Here is a 14,886-nt window from a genome sequence, read left to right on the forward strand (position 1 = left end):
AGTGTTTGCTTAGACTTGAAGTAAAACACAATATACTACTGTACCCAGTGCCGCATCCACATCAGCCATGCCATTTGACTTTCCAGGCAGGGGGAACGTGTATGCAGACAGATCTGATGGAAGTGGTAGCGGTGTTCTAGGAAGACACTTCCTCATCAGCTGCATAGAGGGCTCCACTAGAGATTCCAAACATTTACTCAACAAACAAGTCTGCACACAAAGACACAAAGTACATGGAAGCGTCACACAAATACATATATAACCAGCTGTTTACATTGTACAAAACAGGCATGAACACGAATTGAAACAGCTGTCAAAGTAACTCCCCCCGGCCTACAGCTTCTGCTGGACTCCAGGCTGAACTCAGGGCTAAAAGTATTAATGGGGTAGAAGTGATAGAGTGGGAGACCAACAACCTGTCCCCAGGGGTTTCCCGAAACTGCAACTTAGTGCCTCTGAGGATGAAGTACATCATCTATCCACAGGGAAAGGGAGGGGCACAATGGACAGAATTTCCTGTTCCAGACTTCTTGGAATAATCATCCTATAACATTCACCTGGACTCTGGATTTGTTATAAAAAGACTTTTTGCTGGTTGGTATTTGTTACAGCATCTAAGTTTGTTTTAAGTTTTCCACCTCCATCATTGTTCGTTTATTAAGAGAACACTTCGTTAGTATGTACTTTGTAAGTTTGCTATATTCCTTTGTTTAGTCACGTTTCTGCCTATGTCCCATATTTATAAAAAATGGTTTATTAAACAAATGACGTGAACTTTACCTGTGTAGTTTGATACAGCAGTGCAAGGCCTCCCTCTGTTATGAAAGCCTGTCTGCCTGCAGTAATGTGGGTGAGTTTATGGAGGCAGCACAGCAGCACGTGGCAGATTGCTGTGGCAACATGCTGAGTGTCCTTGCTGTGCCAGTCCTTGTACAGCTGTAAAAGGCCAGAGATGTAACCCTTCGACACCACTGAGCGGACATTGGCCTCTGTGAGGGAGACGGACGAACATGGAGGGGGGGTATCAGTAGGTTCACATCTTTGATCCATCTCCTGTTCACGATCTACTTCAATAATGGCTGATTGGACACAATGTGGACTGAGCAAATCCACATGAAGCCTGAACTTCTCTGCTCCATGCACAGAGAACACATCCGATTTACAATAATGGTCTGGTGTTATTCACTTCCTTACATTTGAAATTTTGAAGGGAATTTTGTGCTTGTGAATCACAAAGACACTGTTTTGGTGATTTGTGAAGTGAAGGCAGCGCTAAACGTTCACCTCTTTGCTGATAAGACTGTCATTCTTTTGGGTATTCGGTATAATATCAGCTCACCTTTCTGCCACTGTATGAGCAAGCATGTCAACAATCAGCGAGTGCTTCCAGAAGAGCTGGAAACTCGGGCAAATGTGGACAAATTTATTGAGAGCTAGTGAAGGCTCCAGACTAAACAGAGTCTACACCCATATAGTGTATGTGATGTATTTGTCCCTGTCACGCTGTTGGTCCTGTTTCTTTGTCAGTGAGCATTACACCCTGGCTTGTTGGCTCCTCTACTGAGCAGTGATTGTGAAGTCTAGTTGTTCCAGTTTTGATTGTTTGTATTTCAATTTGTTAGTTCCTGCAGCCTTTTTATGTATGAATTTCTTGTGTGTCATGTGGGTCGTCTATTTGGGCCCTCTGCCTTGTCTGTCTGTCTACTGTTGAGCTGGCCTAGTGCTTTTAAAATTCTCAGTAAGGCATTCCGTCTGTCTGCTGGCCTCTAGTGGCCAAGATATTTCCTAGTCTGTCCTTCAGGGGTTTACAGGGATTGTACAAAGTGTAGATCATCATGAAGAAATATTGTTGCATTGAAATATTTCAGATTTCCCAAAAGTTCTAAAAAGTGCATAAATGCTTGTGCATGGCAAAGGTGCAGTAATGACAGATGGAGAATCTGTAAGTCTGACAATGTGAAACGGCATTATGCTAATTCAATACATTCTTTTTTTACACTTAATAATCCATAAGAGAGATACTGACATTTACTAAAGACAAGTTTTAAATCTTTACTGTACTAACTAACATCAGCACATTTCACTGACAGGCTCCATGCGCTAATAAAATATGAAATTTTGATCCCACTCGTTTTCTCGTTTGGTTTCTTGAGACAGATTTTAATCAGGTCACACACAACCACGGTCACTTTAGATGATAAAAACCATAGCTAACAACTGAGAGCTCTTCACAGGCCACAAGCTCAAGGACACATACTGCATTCACTGTCTGCAGCTGAGGATGAAAAAGAATAAATTAGTGCTTCGCCCTACTGGAGAAAAGAGCATGCGGCACTGGTCCAGAGAGAGGGATTTATGGAAAAAAGTTCAACATGCATGCATATGCACGTACACATATACATTCATACATATGTATATGCAGATGTACATGCATACTGTCTGTGCATATTCACATCTAACAGGTGCTTGGAAGAGCCAGAGAAATAGAAACAAAATACAACAATGACCCCTGCAGGAAATATTGTTGTACTACAATACAGTACCTGAATCTGTAACTGAGTTACTTCACAATGCATGCTAAATGCTTGGACAAACATGAAAAATATTTGACATCTGTTATTTACATTCAGTGTGCTTGTGTGTTTATGAATGTGTCTGAGAATATTTGACACTATGTCTCACACAACTTAGGGTTCAGTGTAGAGAAATGAACTATCAATGCTATGATTGGTGGTTAAGAGGCAGAGAAGTCCCCCACTGCTGACCTAACTACATGTAAGCAGCTTGTGACAGTTTTCCATTTGCTGTAGTGTCTCGCTGAATCGTTTTTTCTGCAGCTTCGCTTTGGTTTTGAATGTCACTATGATCATCTCCTCATAGCCATCAATACAACAGTAATCACAGTGTGACAGAAAGAGGTTTTACAAAGCCAAAGCTACCACAGGAAATGATAAAGGTCAAAACTTACTTGTGCCCAGCAGAGCAGAAAAAGCATGAATGGCTGCCCTGGAAAAAACAGAGGAAGCAGTTAGCAGCTCCTGCACTTTGGTTACCACACTTTAAAATTCAAACTAAGGGTGCATGTGACATAATGGTGCATACAAATGGCTGTGGCATCAGTTTATTCTTAGGCATTAAAAACCACTGTACACCATGTTAATGTATGATGATGTCTGCAGGTCACCATGAAGCAACTCATTTGTAGGAATATGATTCTACACAAAATGAAATATAGCAGCCTCTCCCCCATGTTTGTTTAGCTCTTTACTCAACTGGCAGACTGAAATGTAATATAAAAGCATTATAAACTTCCTGCAAGCCTCAAAGACCATGTTTTACTGTGACTGACTTTTCATTTATGTCCCACACAAGCTCAGACTTGCAACAATTTGGAAAAAAAAAAGTTTGAAGATGTGCTGCAGTCCATCAGTCACCAGTGACGGATTAACTGCTGCTGACAGTTTAGAATATGGTTAGATTTAGTTGTACAGCTCTGGATAGTCTCACTGGCTACTTTAGAAGTATGGCTAGGAGCCAACCAGCATAGCTATACGTGTATAAATCAGTGTGACGGACGTCTGAGAGCCTTTCACACTTATGGGAAATAGCATATCTCTATCTAAAAATTCTAAGGTGACAATTCTAAAATAATATTAAAAGTAACAGCTAGCTTTGACTTCTGCAATCCCACAGTCCTCTAATTGTCAACACACCCGCTTGAAAAAGATACACAATATTTAGCCAGAGGGCTAAAAATTTATGAAGTTGCAGAGTCTGATTCCCTCCACCCCCCGGGGAGCTTCATGTTCACTCGTGGTTGATCAGGGGCTGATATTTCTGGAATAAGTCCAGGCAGAGAGGCCAAGACTCCGGGTCCTCTTAGCACGCCCCACTGGGTATACCAGAGGCCGCTGGTTATTTGAGCTGAATGCTATTAGTTCTGACAGAGACTGATGGGATGAGGACACATGACCCTGCAGGAGCAGGGTGGAGACTTAGTGTCTATGCACAAGTTAAGGAAAAACAAGACGATGTTTGGATTTAAAAATGATGCTTCTTTGAGATAAAAATACATGCGCATGCTGTATTCATGCAGCATGTGGCAAGAAACCCAGGTCTTCATAGCAGTGAAGTATTAAAGTACAGATGCATATATGGAGGGAGTTTAATGCCTTATCATTACTAATCACTAAATAAATTAAGCAAATTATGAATGAATACATTTATTCAAAAAGAAAAATATGAATATGAACACAAGTGTTTAAATGTATAAATAAATTAATTAATAAACTGAGTGCTTACAGCATAGCAGCCAAATACTGCTTGGTGGAGCATTTGGAAAGATAACCACAACTTCCCTGAGATAAACCTACCACCACCAACATCCATATACAGTCGTAGCACTTAAAAGTGTCAGCCTTTACCGCAATCAGCTTTTATTTTCACCTTGTTTTTACCGCGTTGGTGCGTGTGTTACGTCTTTTTGGCCTATAGGTGGCGACTATGCACACTAGCCCCTATGACGCTGTACTAAGATCCTGTTATATGGACCCACGTACAGTAATGTGACAATGCTTTGGTGGTGTAATGGTTCGTTATTGTTTAACAGTCTTGACCTGTCAGTTTCTTTGTTTTTCGGGTTCGAATCTCGGTGGAAGCAGAAGTTGTAATTACTGGGAGAGCGTTCCACAGACTAGGTGCAGCTGAGCGAATTGTTCGATTCTTTGAGTTTTGTCTTCGACTAAATAAGTGTAAAACAGTCCTTATTACTAATGCAAATTCAATATATGCAGAACAACCTGCTGCATTAATGAGTCTGAGATCTGCACCCTGGCGTTCTGGCATACCATAGAGAGAGTTTAATACAATTTATTTATTTTTATTATATAATATCCTCTACAAGTTAGCAGTGGTAGTCTGCCAGACTTGTGTTAAATAACATAAGAAGAGTGTTTAAAAAAAAGTGAAGTGAAAGGTTTTGGCGTCCCACAGCCTACGGGTGCAGTGATCACCAGCCCGGTCTCCCATGGAGCCTTTTCTTTGTCTCAGAGCTAAAGTATTTCACACCTATTGACAGAGTGGTGACAATATGTTAATGTCTCTGCCAATACGGAGTAGGGGGAAGGGATGTGAAGTTTGCTTTAGCGATTAAATCAATATCAGACGCCGTGTTTACGACGCAGAGCGAGTTCCAAATCCACTGTGTCGCCTGTGTAATAAAGGTTTGTTTATCTGCAGATATTGTGATTAATGTCATTCCGGTAAAATGTTGGAGCTTCCATTTAAAGAACATTGGCTATATCTTACGGGTCTAATTGTTCTCACAAACACCTTAAAATGGTCAAAGTGGTTTATGCTGCAGAGCAGAAGGAGTTATTTTGGTTTCCATCCAGTATAACCGTTAACATTTGAAAACACACGCATTTCTGATTCCTAGCCCAGCCTTGTTATCTTGTACCGTGTTTTTGCCCACCGACACCGATCCTGTCTAGCCCTTGCCTGTTTTGTACGCCTTGGCCTTAGATCCAGTCTGATAACGACCGTGCTTGCTTACTGACGACGATCCTGCCTCTGACGGAACGATACTGTAATCCTGAGCCTTTGTTATTAAACCTTGCCTGTCCCCAACACCGATTCTGCCTGATCCTTTGTACTGCCACGTATTGACCACCTGTGTATGACCCTGCCTGATCTGGACTCTCTGTTTTGGAATAAACTCTCATTTTCTATCCTCAAGCTGGTCTGTGCTGTGCATGTGGGTCTGTGCATCTACAACGCCCTGACAGAACAATCTGGCCAGAAATGGACCCAGCCAGCATCAAGAGTCTCCGCGCCGCACTCTCCGTTCTGGAACAACGGCTCAGTGAACAGGAAGAGAAGACAAACTCTGCACTCCAGAAACTGGCGGAGTGTGCGCTCCGTCAGGAGAACGCGGTGGCAGGACTCGTGGAGGCGGTTGGACGCCTCGCTCCAGGAACCCCTGTTCCCACTCCAGCACCAAACGCACGCCTCGGGGCGCCTACTCGCTTCTCCGGTGAGTCCGGCGACTGCCGGGCATTCCTCACGCAATGTGAGATTCATTATGAATTACATTCCCCCACGTTCCCCATGGAGAGAGTCAAGGTGGCGTACGCTGTCTCGCACCTGGCCAGGGAAGCGGAGGCTTTGGCAACTGCCGAATGGCAGAATGGTTCATCCTGCATGTCGTCATTTAGAGCCTTTGCTGACGCGATCTGAATGCCTTGATCGCGCTGGCCATCCAGATCGACCGAAGACTAGGGAGTAGTGAGCGAGAGCACTGCGGAGAGGGAGGATCGAGGGAACCGCACCAAGGCAGAACGGAAAGCTCCATAAAAGGTCAGTGTGACGTTGATGGGTCCTTAGCCTCGCGGACCTCAGGAGGGGCTCAGCCACCGGAGGAACCCATGCAGCTGGGCCGCGCTCGACTCTCCGACTCAGAGAAGCGGCGACGCCGCTCCCAGGGCTTATGTTTATACTGTGGACAGACCGGACATTTCGCAGTTAAATGTCCACTAAAAGATCAGGCTTACCATGAGCACGGAGGATCGTGGTGAGCCTAGACATGTTTGGAAGCGCCTCTGCCCGTTCGCTACCTACAGTCACGCTTTCGTCGGGTGCTCGCTCTCTCCAGCAGGCAGTCCTCATAGACTCAGGGGCCGTGCAGCCTGATGGACGCCAGGCTTGTGGAGTAGATGGGCATCACCACCTCCCCACTCGCAGCTCCGGTGGAGACAGCGGCACTGGATGGTCATAAGCTTTGGAGAGTGACCCACCACATGGAGGCCATAACCATGGAATTTGCGGATGGCCATGTGGAACGCATCCATTTTCTGGTGGTAGAGGCATGCTATCACCCGGTGGTGTTGGGTCACACATGGCTCCGAAGACACAACCCCAGGCTGGACTGAAGAGGTGGTGAGGTAAGCGAGTGGGACACGGACTGCAGGAGTACCTGTTTTAAGCCCTTGGTGAAGGCAGAGGATCCACCGGCCGGAACGGATCAGGAGAAGGTGGACCTGACAGGGGTTCCGGCGTGTTACCATGACCTCGCCTCCGTGTTCAGTAAGTCCAAGGCCATGTCCCTGCCGCCACATAGAAACTATGACTGTGCCATCAATCTGCGGCCCAGATCCACTCCCCCCAAGGGGAGATTATTCCAGCTCGCCCCGGCAGAAAGACAGGCGATGAGGGAATACCCGGACTCTGCTCTGGCTACAGGTATCATCCGGCCTTCTTCATCCCCCGCGGGGGCGGGGTTTTTCTTTGTCTGGAAAAAAGATGGCACCCTCCGACCGTGCATTAACTACCGCGGGCTCAACGACATCACCATTCGGGACTCGTACCCTCTTCCTCTTCTCCACTCCGCTTTTGAGCTGCTATCAGGCGGCAAGTGGTTCACGAAGCTGGATCTACGGAACGCATACCACTTGGTCCGAATCCGAGAGGGGGACGAGTGGAAGACAGCGTTCAACACCCCAAATGGCCACTACGAGTATCTGGTGATGCCATTTGGCCTCACCAACGCTCCCGCCGTCTTCCAGGCCTTTGTCAATGAGGTGTTGGGCCCAATGATTAACCGGTTTGTTTTTGTTTACCTAGACGATATCTTGATCTTCTCCAGCACAGAGGAGGAACACAAGAACCATGTCCGCCAGGTCCTAAAGAAGTTACTGGAGCACCGACTCTTTGTTAAGGCAGAAAAATATGACTTTCATGTTGACACCGTGTCATTCCTAGGTTTTATTGTGTCCCAGGGCCGGTTCCAAATGGACCCGGCCAAAACCAAGGCAGTGGAGATTCACCACCGCACCCGTGCTTCGCATGCCAGATCCAGCGTGCCAATTCGTGGTTGAGGTTGACGCCTCGGATTCAGGGGTTGGCGCGGTGCTGTCACAGCGTGACCCAGCCGAAGGTAGGCTTCAACCCTGTGCATTCATGTCCCGTAAGCTATCTTCGGCTGAGCGAAACTATGACATTGGGAACCGGGAGCTGCTGGCAGTAAAAAACGCGCTTGAGGAATGGAGACACTGGCTAGAGGGGGCAGCACAGCCGTTTTTGGTCTATACCGACCACAAAAACCTCAAGTATATTAAGACAGCCAAGAGGCTAAACTCCCGCCAGGCCCGCTGGGCGCTGTTCTTCAGCCGGTTCCACTTCCACCTGTCGTACCGCCCTGGATCCAAGAACACAAAACCGGATGCCCTGTCTCGGCTCCACGATCACCTGGACGCCCCAGTGGAACCAGATCACATATTGCCGGCAGGCTGCCTGGTCTGGTGGTCTCCCCAGACCACCTGCATGTCCCCCCAACCGTCTGTTTGTTTCCCCAGGTCTGAGAGGCGAAGTGATCCACTGTGCCCACGCTTCGACCGTCAGCTGCCACCCCGGGGAACCCTGCACCACGTTCAGCGTGGGCAAGCGATTCTGGTGGCCTTCCATGAAGTCAGATGTCCGGGAGTACGTGGCCGGGTGCCCCACGTGCTCGATGCACAAACCGTCCCACCAACGCCCCGCCAGGGTCCTGCGACCTTTACCAGTCCTTCATCGGCCGTGGTCGCATGTGGCAATGGACTTGGTGGTCATGACGGTGGTGGATCGGTTTTCTAAATGTGCACATTTCATCCCTCTACCCAAGCTCCCCTCAGCCTAACAGACGGCCCAGGCCATAATGGACCATGTCTTCCGCCTTCATGGTTTCCCTCAGGACATAGTGTCCGACCGCGGACCCCAGTTCGTGTCCCGGTTCTGAAGGGAATTCTGCACACTCCTGGGGGCCGAGGTTAGCCTTTCCACAGGGTACCACCCTGAGACCAACGGGCAAACTTTGTGGTTTCCATCATTGGAGAGGGAGGTCCACGTCCCATCGGCCCACGCTGTGTTGCGGCAATGCCGGCAGACGTGGCTCCGAGCCCGGAGGATAGAGGGCAGCAGATCACAAGCGGCCTCCGGAGCCCACGTATGCGGTGGGCGACCAGGTTTGGCTGTCGACCAAGGACCTGCGGCTCCAGGGGTCATCACGTCCATGAGAGTACACCTCACCTTCCACGTCAGCCGGCTCAAGCCCCACCGTTCCTGTCCTCTGGTCCCACCAACTCAGCTTCCGCCTCCGCCCCGGGTAGTGGATGGTCACCCGGTCTGCACAGTGCGGGAGACAGTATCTGGTGGACTGGGAGGGCTACGGGGCAGATGAGAGGTCCTGGGTCCCCGCTCGGGACATCTTGGACCACTCGCTCGTCTGGGACTTCCATCGGGCGCACCCAGAGGCCCCTGCCCCGGACGGGCTCCGCCAGGACACTTAGGCGGCGACAGGGGCGACACCTAGATCCGGTCCCTCCTCCTGAACCACCCTTCACCCGCCCTGGTTGGAGGGCCGGGGCTGTTTATTAAAAATGTATTGATATAATTGTTATAACATTGTTATAACAAGTTGCAACAATTAATTAGTGGTGAATATGGTGAATATAAAAAAAAACATACAAAACAGATCTTTAATAAATTTGAACAAAGATGCAGTATGCAGAGGTGATTCTCTGTGGGTGCATCATCTACTGCAAATATGGAACCATAGAGCAAGATAATGACCTGACCAAAATGACAAAATTGTGCGCTTTATTGCGAAATCTTACCTCTTATCTTAAGTAAGTAAATCAAGCACAAGCTGTATTGTTAGGAGGCTAGATCAAAGCAGGAGCCCAAGGTTGCTGTTGATAAGCAATCCTTCTCTTTTCCAATATTTTTCAAGCATGCAAGTCACAAGTGTGAAATTATACATACTTAATAGTGTGCAGGTGTTTGGTAGTATAGTGTGGGATGAGAGAAAAGATGACATCCAGTCCATGGTTTTCTCCTATTAGGTTTGCTGTAGAAACTGCAAGAAGAACATATACTGAAAAAAGTTGAGAAGGATAACTCAATAACGATAACAAAGGAGTGCTCTGCAAAATAACAGTCTTAAAGCAAGAACCTAAAATCCTCCATTCTGTTTCAGTATCCTTAAAACTTTGAGTGTGATTTCATTTCTGATGATGCTAGTTCCATCCAGCTATCCATTTTCAACCGCTAATCCGGGGCCGAGTCGTGGGGGCAGGAGTCTGAGCAAAGAGTTCCAGACTTTCCAGCTCTCTGGTGGGACCCCAAAATGTTCCCAGGCCAGCCGAGAGACTATGTCTCTGGCCTGGGAAGAGCTCCTCACCATATCTCTAAAAAAAACATTGTGGTTTTCGGCCTGGTCCTGGAATGCTGGACCAGCTTTATACCCTCAGCAGGGTGTTTGGAGCAGGAGTAGGAGCATTGGTTCGCATTGCAGGCAGTAAGTCAGACCTGTTCCAGGTGCATGTTGGACTTTGGCAGAGCTGCCCTTTGTCACCGGTTCTGTTCATTATTTTTAGAGGGTCAAGTTTCTGTAACTTTAACCAGCATGACCACAAAACACTGCAGTTCTTACAACAGTAACACTGAGGTCACTACAGGTAAGTATACTGTACTGTCAATTTAAAGTTTTGAAAAGCATCTTCATTTTGTGTTTACTATCTCCAAAACCTATTTTGCCCTAAGAATCCTTTCAATAATGTTGTCTCTCAAGGCAGAACCTCTGCAGTCATCCACATATTACTATTATTTTATTCATCAGTTCTTTTCTCTCGATTTAGTTCTGTTTTTCTACTGCCCCTATCTTGCCCACTGCACTGTATGTCTTGATTGATGTTAAAGCTTTTTCAGTTTTGATTATGTGAATAATTTTACAGAACAGAGCACAGAAGAAATTAAATAATTAGCATTATAAAAAATGCATCCCATTAGCTGCTGTATTTGACATCCAGCAATTAATTTAATATCTTTTTCAGCTTGTGCACCACATGTTGATGCTGACACAAAGACATATACTGGCTTTTCTTTACTTAATAAAATTTACTGCTACTTTACTGACATCTAGTGGATTAGCTTTGCTGGGGCTGATTTGATTCATACGTAGCCCCACAGTGTATGACAGTACCTGAAGAGGAGAACACCTGGATCGCCCACAGGCAGGCTGCAGCCCTCATGTCATCTTTGACATTGTGCCTAAGCAGATTCAGAGTAAGCAAAACAGCTCCAGCCTCCTCTGCCTTCATGCCAATACGACAGTCTGCACAAACAGAAATAGACAAAATATTCATCAATCTGCAAAACCATGCAGTTATTGTGTGTGTATATATATAAATCCTGACCTCTGTATCCAACCTTAGCCAGCAACTGTAGCAGTGGAAGCAGAACAGTGTAGTTAGGACTGAAACTTCGGCCAAATTTAACCAGTGCAGTCAGCAAGGCCTCGCTACCACCTTTACTGATCATATAGTGGAAGCGACGATCTGTACCTGCACAGAGATGAAAAAATAATGAAGTCAAAAACTGCAAACAAAGTCAGTTATCATGCTATTAGTCATTATCAGTCTGTACAAGTGATTGAAATGTTACTCATTACTGATAACTGGACTTGACAATGGCTTCAATAAAAGCCACATTAAAGAAGCTCCGCCAGTTCAAGGAAATGCCTACAGAAGTGGGGACCAGTACCTGTACAGGCGGGCTAAAAACAGATTGACAAAAGAGATCAAGGCAACCAAAAAGGGGCTACTGTGAGAATCTGCAGAACAGCTTATTAATCAACTTCAGGAAACCACTTCCATACCCTGTAGCTAGCTGTCATAGATCCAGCATTTTGGTCATGTGTGTACTTAGTTTCCAGTCTTATTTTGGTATTTCCTGTCTTGTCTCCTGCCGGCCTTAGTTCTTGTTTACTTACCTAGTCATGTGTCACCACTTCCTGTTTTATTTTGGTATCATTTCCGTTTTTGTTCTGTTCCGCTCAACTAGTCATGTGATTTCACCACCTGCCTTCCATTAGTCATTAGTTGATTACTTGTACCCCTGCACTTACGTCCTTGGTTTGCCAGATTGTTTGTTTATTCACCCGTCAACTCTCCAGCGTCATTATCTAGTCTTTCCTGTGTACCGGTTCTAGTTCCTGTTTTTTGACCTTACCTTGCCTTGCCTGTTCCCTCGATTCTGGTTCTTGACTCTGCCTAGTGTGTATGACCTTAGCCTGGAGATTGATCACCGTTGTTGTCTGATCCTTGTCTGTACTGGTGCCTTCATCCCGGCCTATCTGTATACCGACTTTTGCCTGCCTGACCATAGAGATGGCGAAATCGAAGCCTTATGAATCACTGAGCAACTATGACACAGTTGGGCTGAAATCGACACATTGCTCGACACCATCACGACACAGTCAGAACAACGACATCTGCTGGTTGTGCATGAGAACTGCTTGAGCAGACTGACCATCAAACCCTCTCTGATACGTGGTTGTTCAGGATCACAGTCTATGTTTTATTGTCAAATAAAACTTATTTAATCAAAGGTGTGTAATTGTGTTTCTCTCTGGATAATAATGTATAAGTAGCCTTGATGTGGCAAACATGTTTGATGTCCAATGTTATTAGAGCTGTATTTGTTTTTCTGCAACTCTGTTTATTATTACAGTGAGGAGACATGTTTGTCAGTTAGTTTAATCAGAGACCTTTATTTCATTTTATTTTTCCACAGAACATGACTTTAATCACATTCTCACCACCTCTCCAGCTTTGGAGAATAGCCGTTTGCACGGCACTGATGTCTGACTAATAAAGATATTTGTATTGGAATTGCGACTTGTCAAAATGTAGTTTTAGTCTTTAATTACATTTTGAACTTGTCATCAATACATTACAGAATGTAATGTGAAACCTGTCCATCTTATAGATCATCTATCATCTTATAGATCATCTATCATCTTATACAGTAGATCATCTGCGGACCGCTTGCCACGTTTGTAAAGCTCTGACATATTAAAACAACCGTCCGTTCAAACTGCACTTATGCCGCTCGGCAGTCACGTGACGTACCGACACCTCTCGCTCTCATTGGTAACGTGATTCGGAACGCGCTCGAGATTCTGCTTGACGACACTTCCGCTTCAAAAGATAGACGCTGAGTCGAGTGGGAGGTCTCGAGTTGAACATCTCTACCTGACCACGATCCTGAATAAAATCTCACCTACCAGAGTTCATGCAAGCTGTGCGTGTGGGTCCTTCACCTTGAACCGTGACACTAGCAAGGAGATTAAAAATAAGAATGCTAACAAAGATACACAACTCTCATCTAGTTTGTAGTTAAAGTTTTATTACAGATGTCATTGCACAAATGAAGATCAACATTTACAGAGAGGGAGTATTGTACAGGCTGATGGACACCGGTAGGAAGGATCTCTGGTTGCGTCATATAATACTGATCTTCCTCTGGCTAAAGGTGCTCCTCTGTCCAGCCAGAACACTGTGTATAGAGTGGGAGGTGTTGTTTAGGATAGTTAGGAGTTTGACCAGTATCCTCCTCTCAGCGACAGCATGTATGGGGTCCAGCTCCACCCCCAAAACAGAACCAGCCTTCCTGATCCAGTCTGTTACTGTCCGCTACATTCATGCTGCTGCCGCATCAGACCACAGCGTAAAACACAACACTGGCCACCACAGACTCATCATCATCCCCAGCATGGAGCTGCAGATGTAAATGACCTGAGCCTCCTCACAAAGTACATCCTGCTCTGAGCCTTCTTGTACACAGCTGAGGAGTTCTTTTTCCAGTCCAGTTTATTTCCAGTATTTCCAGTCCAGTTAAGTACACTCCTAGTTGTTTGTACTCATTAACAACCTCCAGCTCTTCCTTTTTAATAGTGAGAGTGGTGAAAGGACTTCCAGATTTCCTAAAGTCCATCACCAGCTCCTTAGTTTTACTGATGTTCAGTTGGAGGTGATTCTGTCCACATAAGTCCACAAACCTGTTCACCACTCCCTGATACTCTGTGATGTCACCACCCTGGATACATCCTACAATTTCAGAGTCATCAGAGAACTTCTGTAGATGACAGGACTCTGAATTGTACCTGAAGTCTGAGGTCTACAGGGTGAAGAGGAAGGGAGACAAGGCTGTCCCCTGTAGAGCACCTGTGCTGCAGACCAAGGTGTCAGACACACAGTTCTGCAGGCAGACGTACTGGGGGCAGTTGGTGAGGTAGTTCATGGATCATGGACTTTTATATAGTTCATATTTCACAACACCACTATTAAAAATAGGTTTCATACGTCTAACCTCTCCAGACCCGTCAGGCACCATGCTGGCATCGCCGTAGGCACTGGATCCAGACGGCCACCTCTGGTGGAGTGGCGCTGACGTGTGGTTGACTGGTTCTCCTCACGGTGCTCACTCTCACTGTTCCATAATCTTCGGTCCACTCTAATGGCCAAGGCAAAGAGGGAGTTGAGGTCCGTCGGATAGCTCATGCAGTGCCAGGCTGTTGTTAATGCGACAAGAAAGCGCCTGGAGAAACATGTTACACAGAACAGTGGAATTCCATCCAATTCCAGTAGCTAGTGGCCGAAACTCCACAAGGGCATGCACGCAAACCGTTGTTCCATTGCCCAGGACTCGGCATTTCCGGTTAGATGCGAGATGACGTAGACCAATTTGGACCGCGATAAGCGGGAGCATGTTGTTCAAATTGGATTTCACGCTGAGTGATGAAGGTTTAACAATCGCCTGACTCACCGGAGAGCCAAGATGGGCATGCGGAGCAGGAACCGTCGGCACTGGTGTGGCGTAATAGAGGCAACGGTTGCTGCTGGTGTCCCTGGTGTGAGCTGTGTGAACCACGTCACCTGCTCGCTGAGCGCGCCATCATGGCGCCGTGGCATGCCGCGTAGCGAGCTAGCTCCAGTAGAAGGATTGGCTTGAGGATGGCTGGGCCCATTGTTGGTCAGATTGTCCTGTCAAGGCGAGCAAAGTTGTAGAACC

The 14,886-nt window shown here is 46.4% G+C and overlaps 1 protein-coding gene across 3 annotated transcripts in view; it reads right to left on the reverse strand.

Moving 5' to 3' along the window:
* LOC114857795 (cytosolic carboxypeptidase 4) overlaps positions 1-14,886 on the reverse strand; it is a 60,267-nt gene that overhangs the window by 23,669 nt on the left and 21,712 nt on the right. For 2 of the 3 annotated variants that reach the window (XM_029154629.3, XM_055509799.1), the window contains exons 4-9: positions 11,229-11,375; positions 11,015-11,146; positions 9,796-9,889; positions 2,969-3,006; positions 781-989; positions 45-210 (exon numbers count right to left, since the gene is read on the reverse strand). In XM_029154629.3, the coding sequence (XP_029010462.1) occupies positions 45-210; positions 781-989; positions 2,969-3,006; positions 9,796-9,889; positions 11,015-11,146; positions 11,229-11,375 (786 nt within the window). The remainder of the gene's footprint in view (positions 1-44; positions 211-780; positions 990-2,968; positions 3,007-9,795; positions 9,890-11,014; positions 11,147-11,228; positions 11,376-14,886) is intronic. The other variant, XM_055509800.1, reaches the window with a different exon arrangement.

The sequence above is a fragment of the Betta splendens genome, chromosome 6, assembly GCF_900634795.4.
Source record: "Betta splendens chromosome 6, fBetSpl5.4, whole genome shotgun sequence".
NCBI lineage: Eukaryota > Metazoa > Chordata > Actinopteri > Anabantiformes > Osphronemidae > Betta > Betta splendens.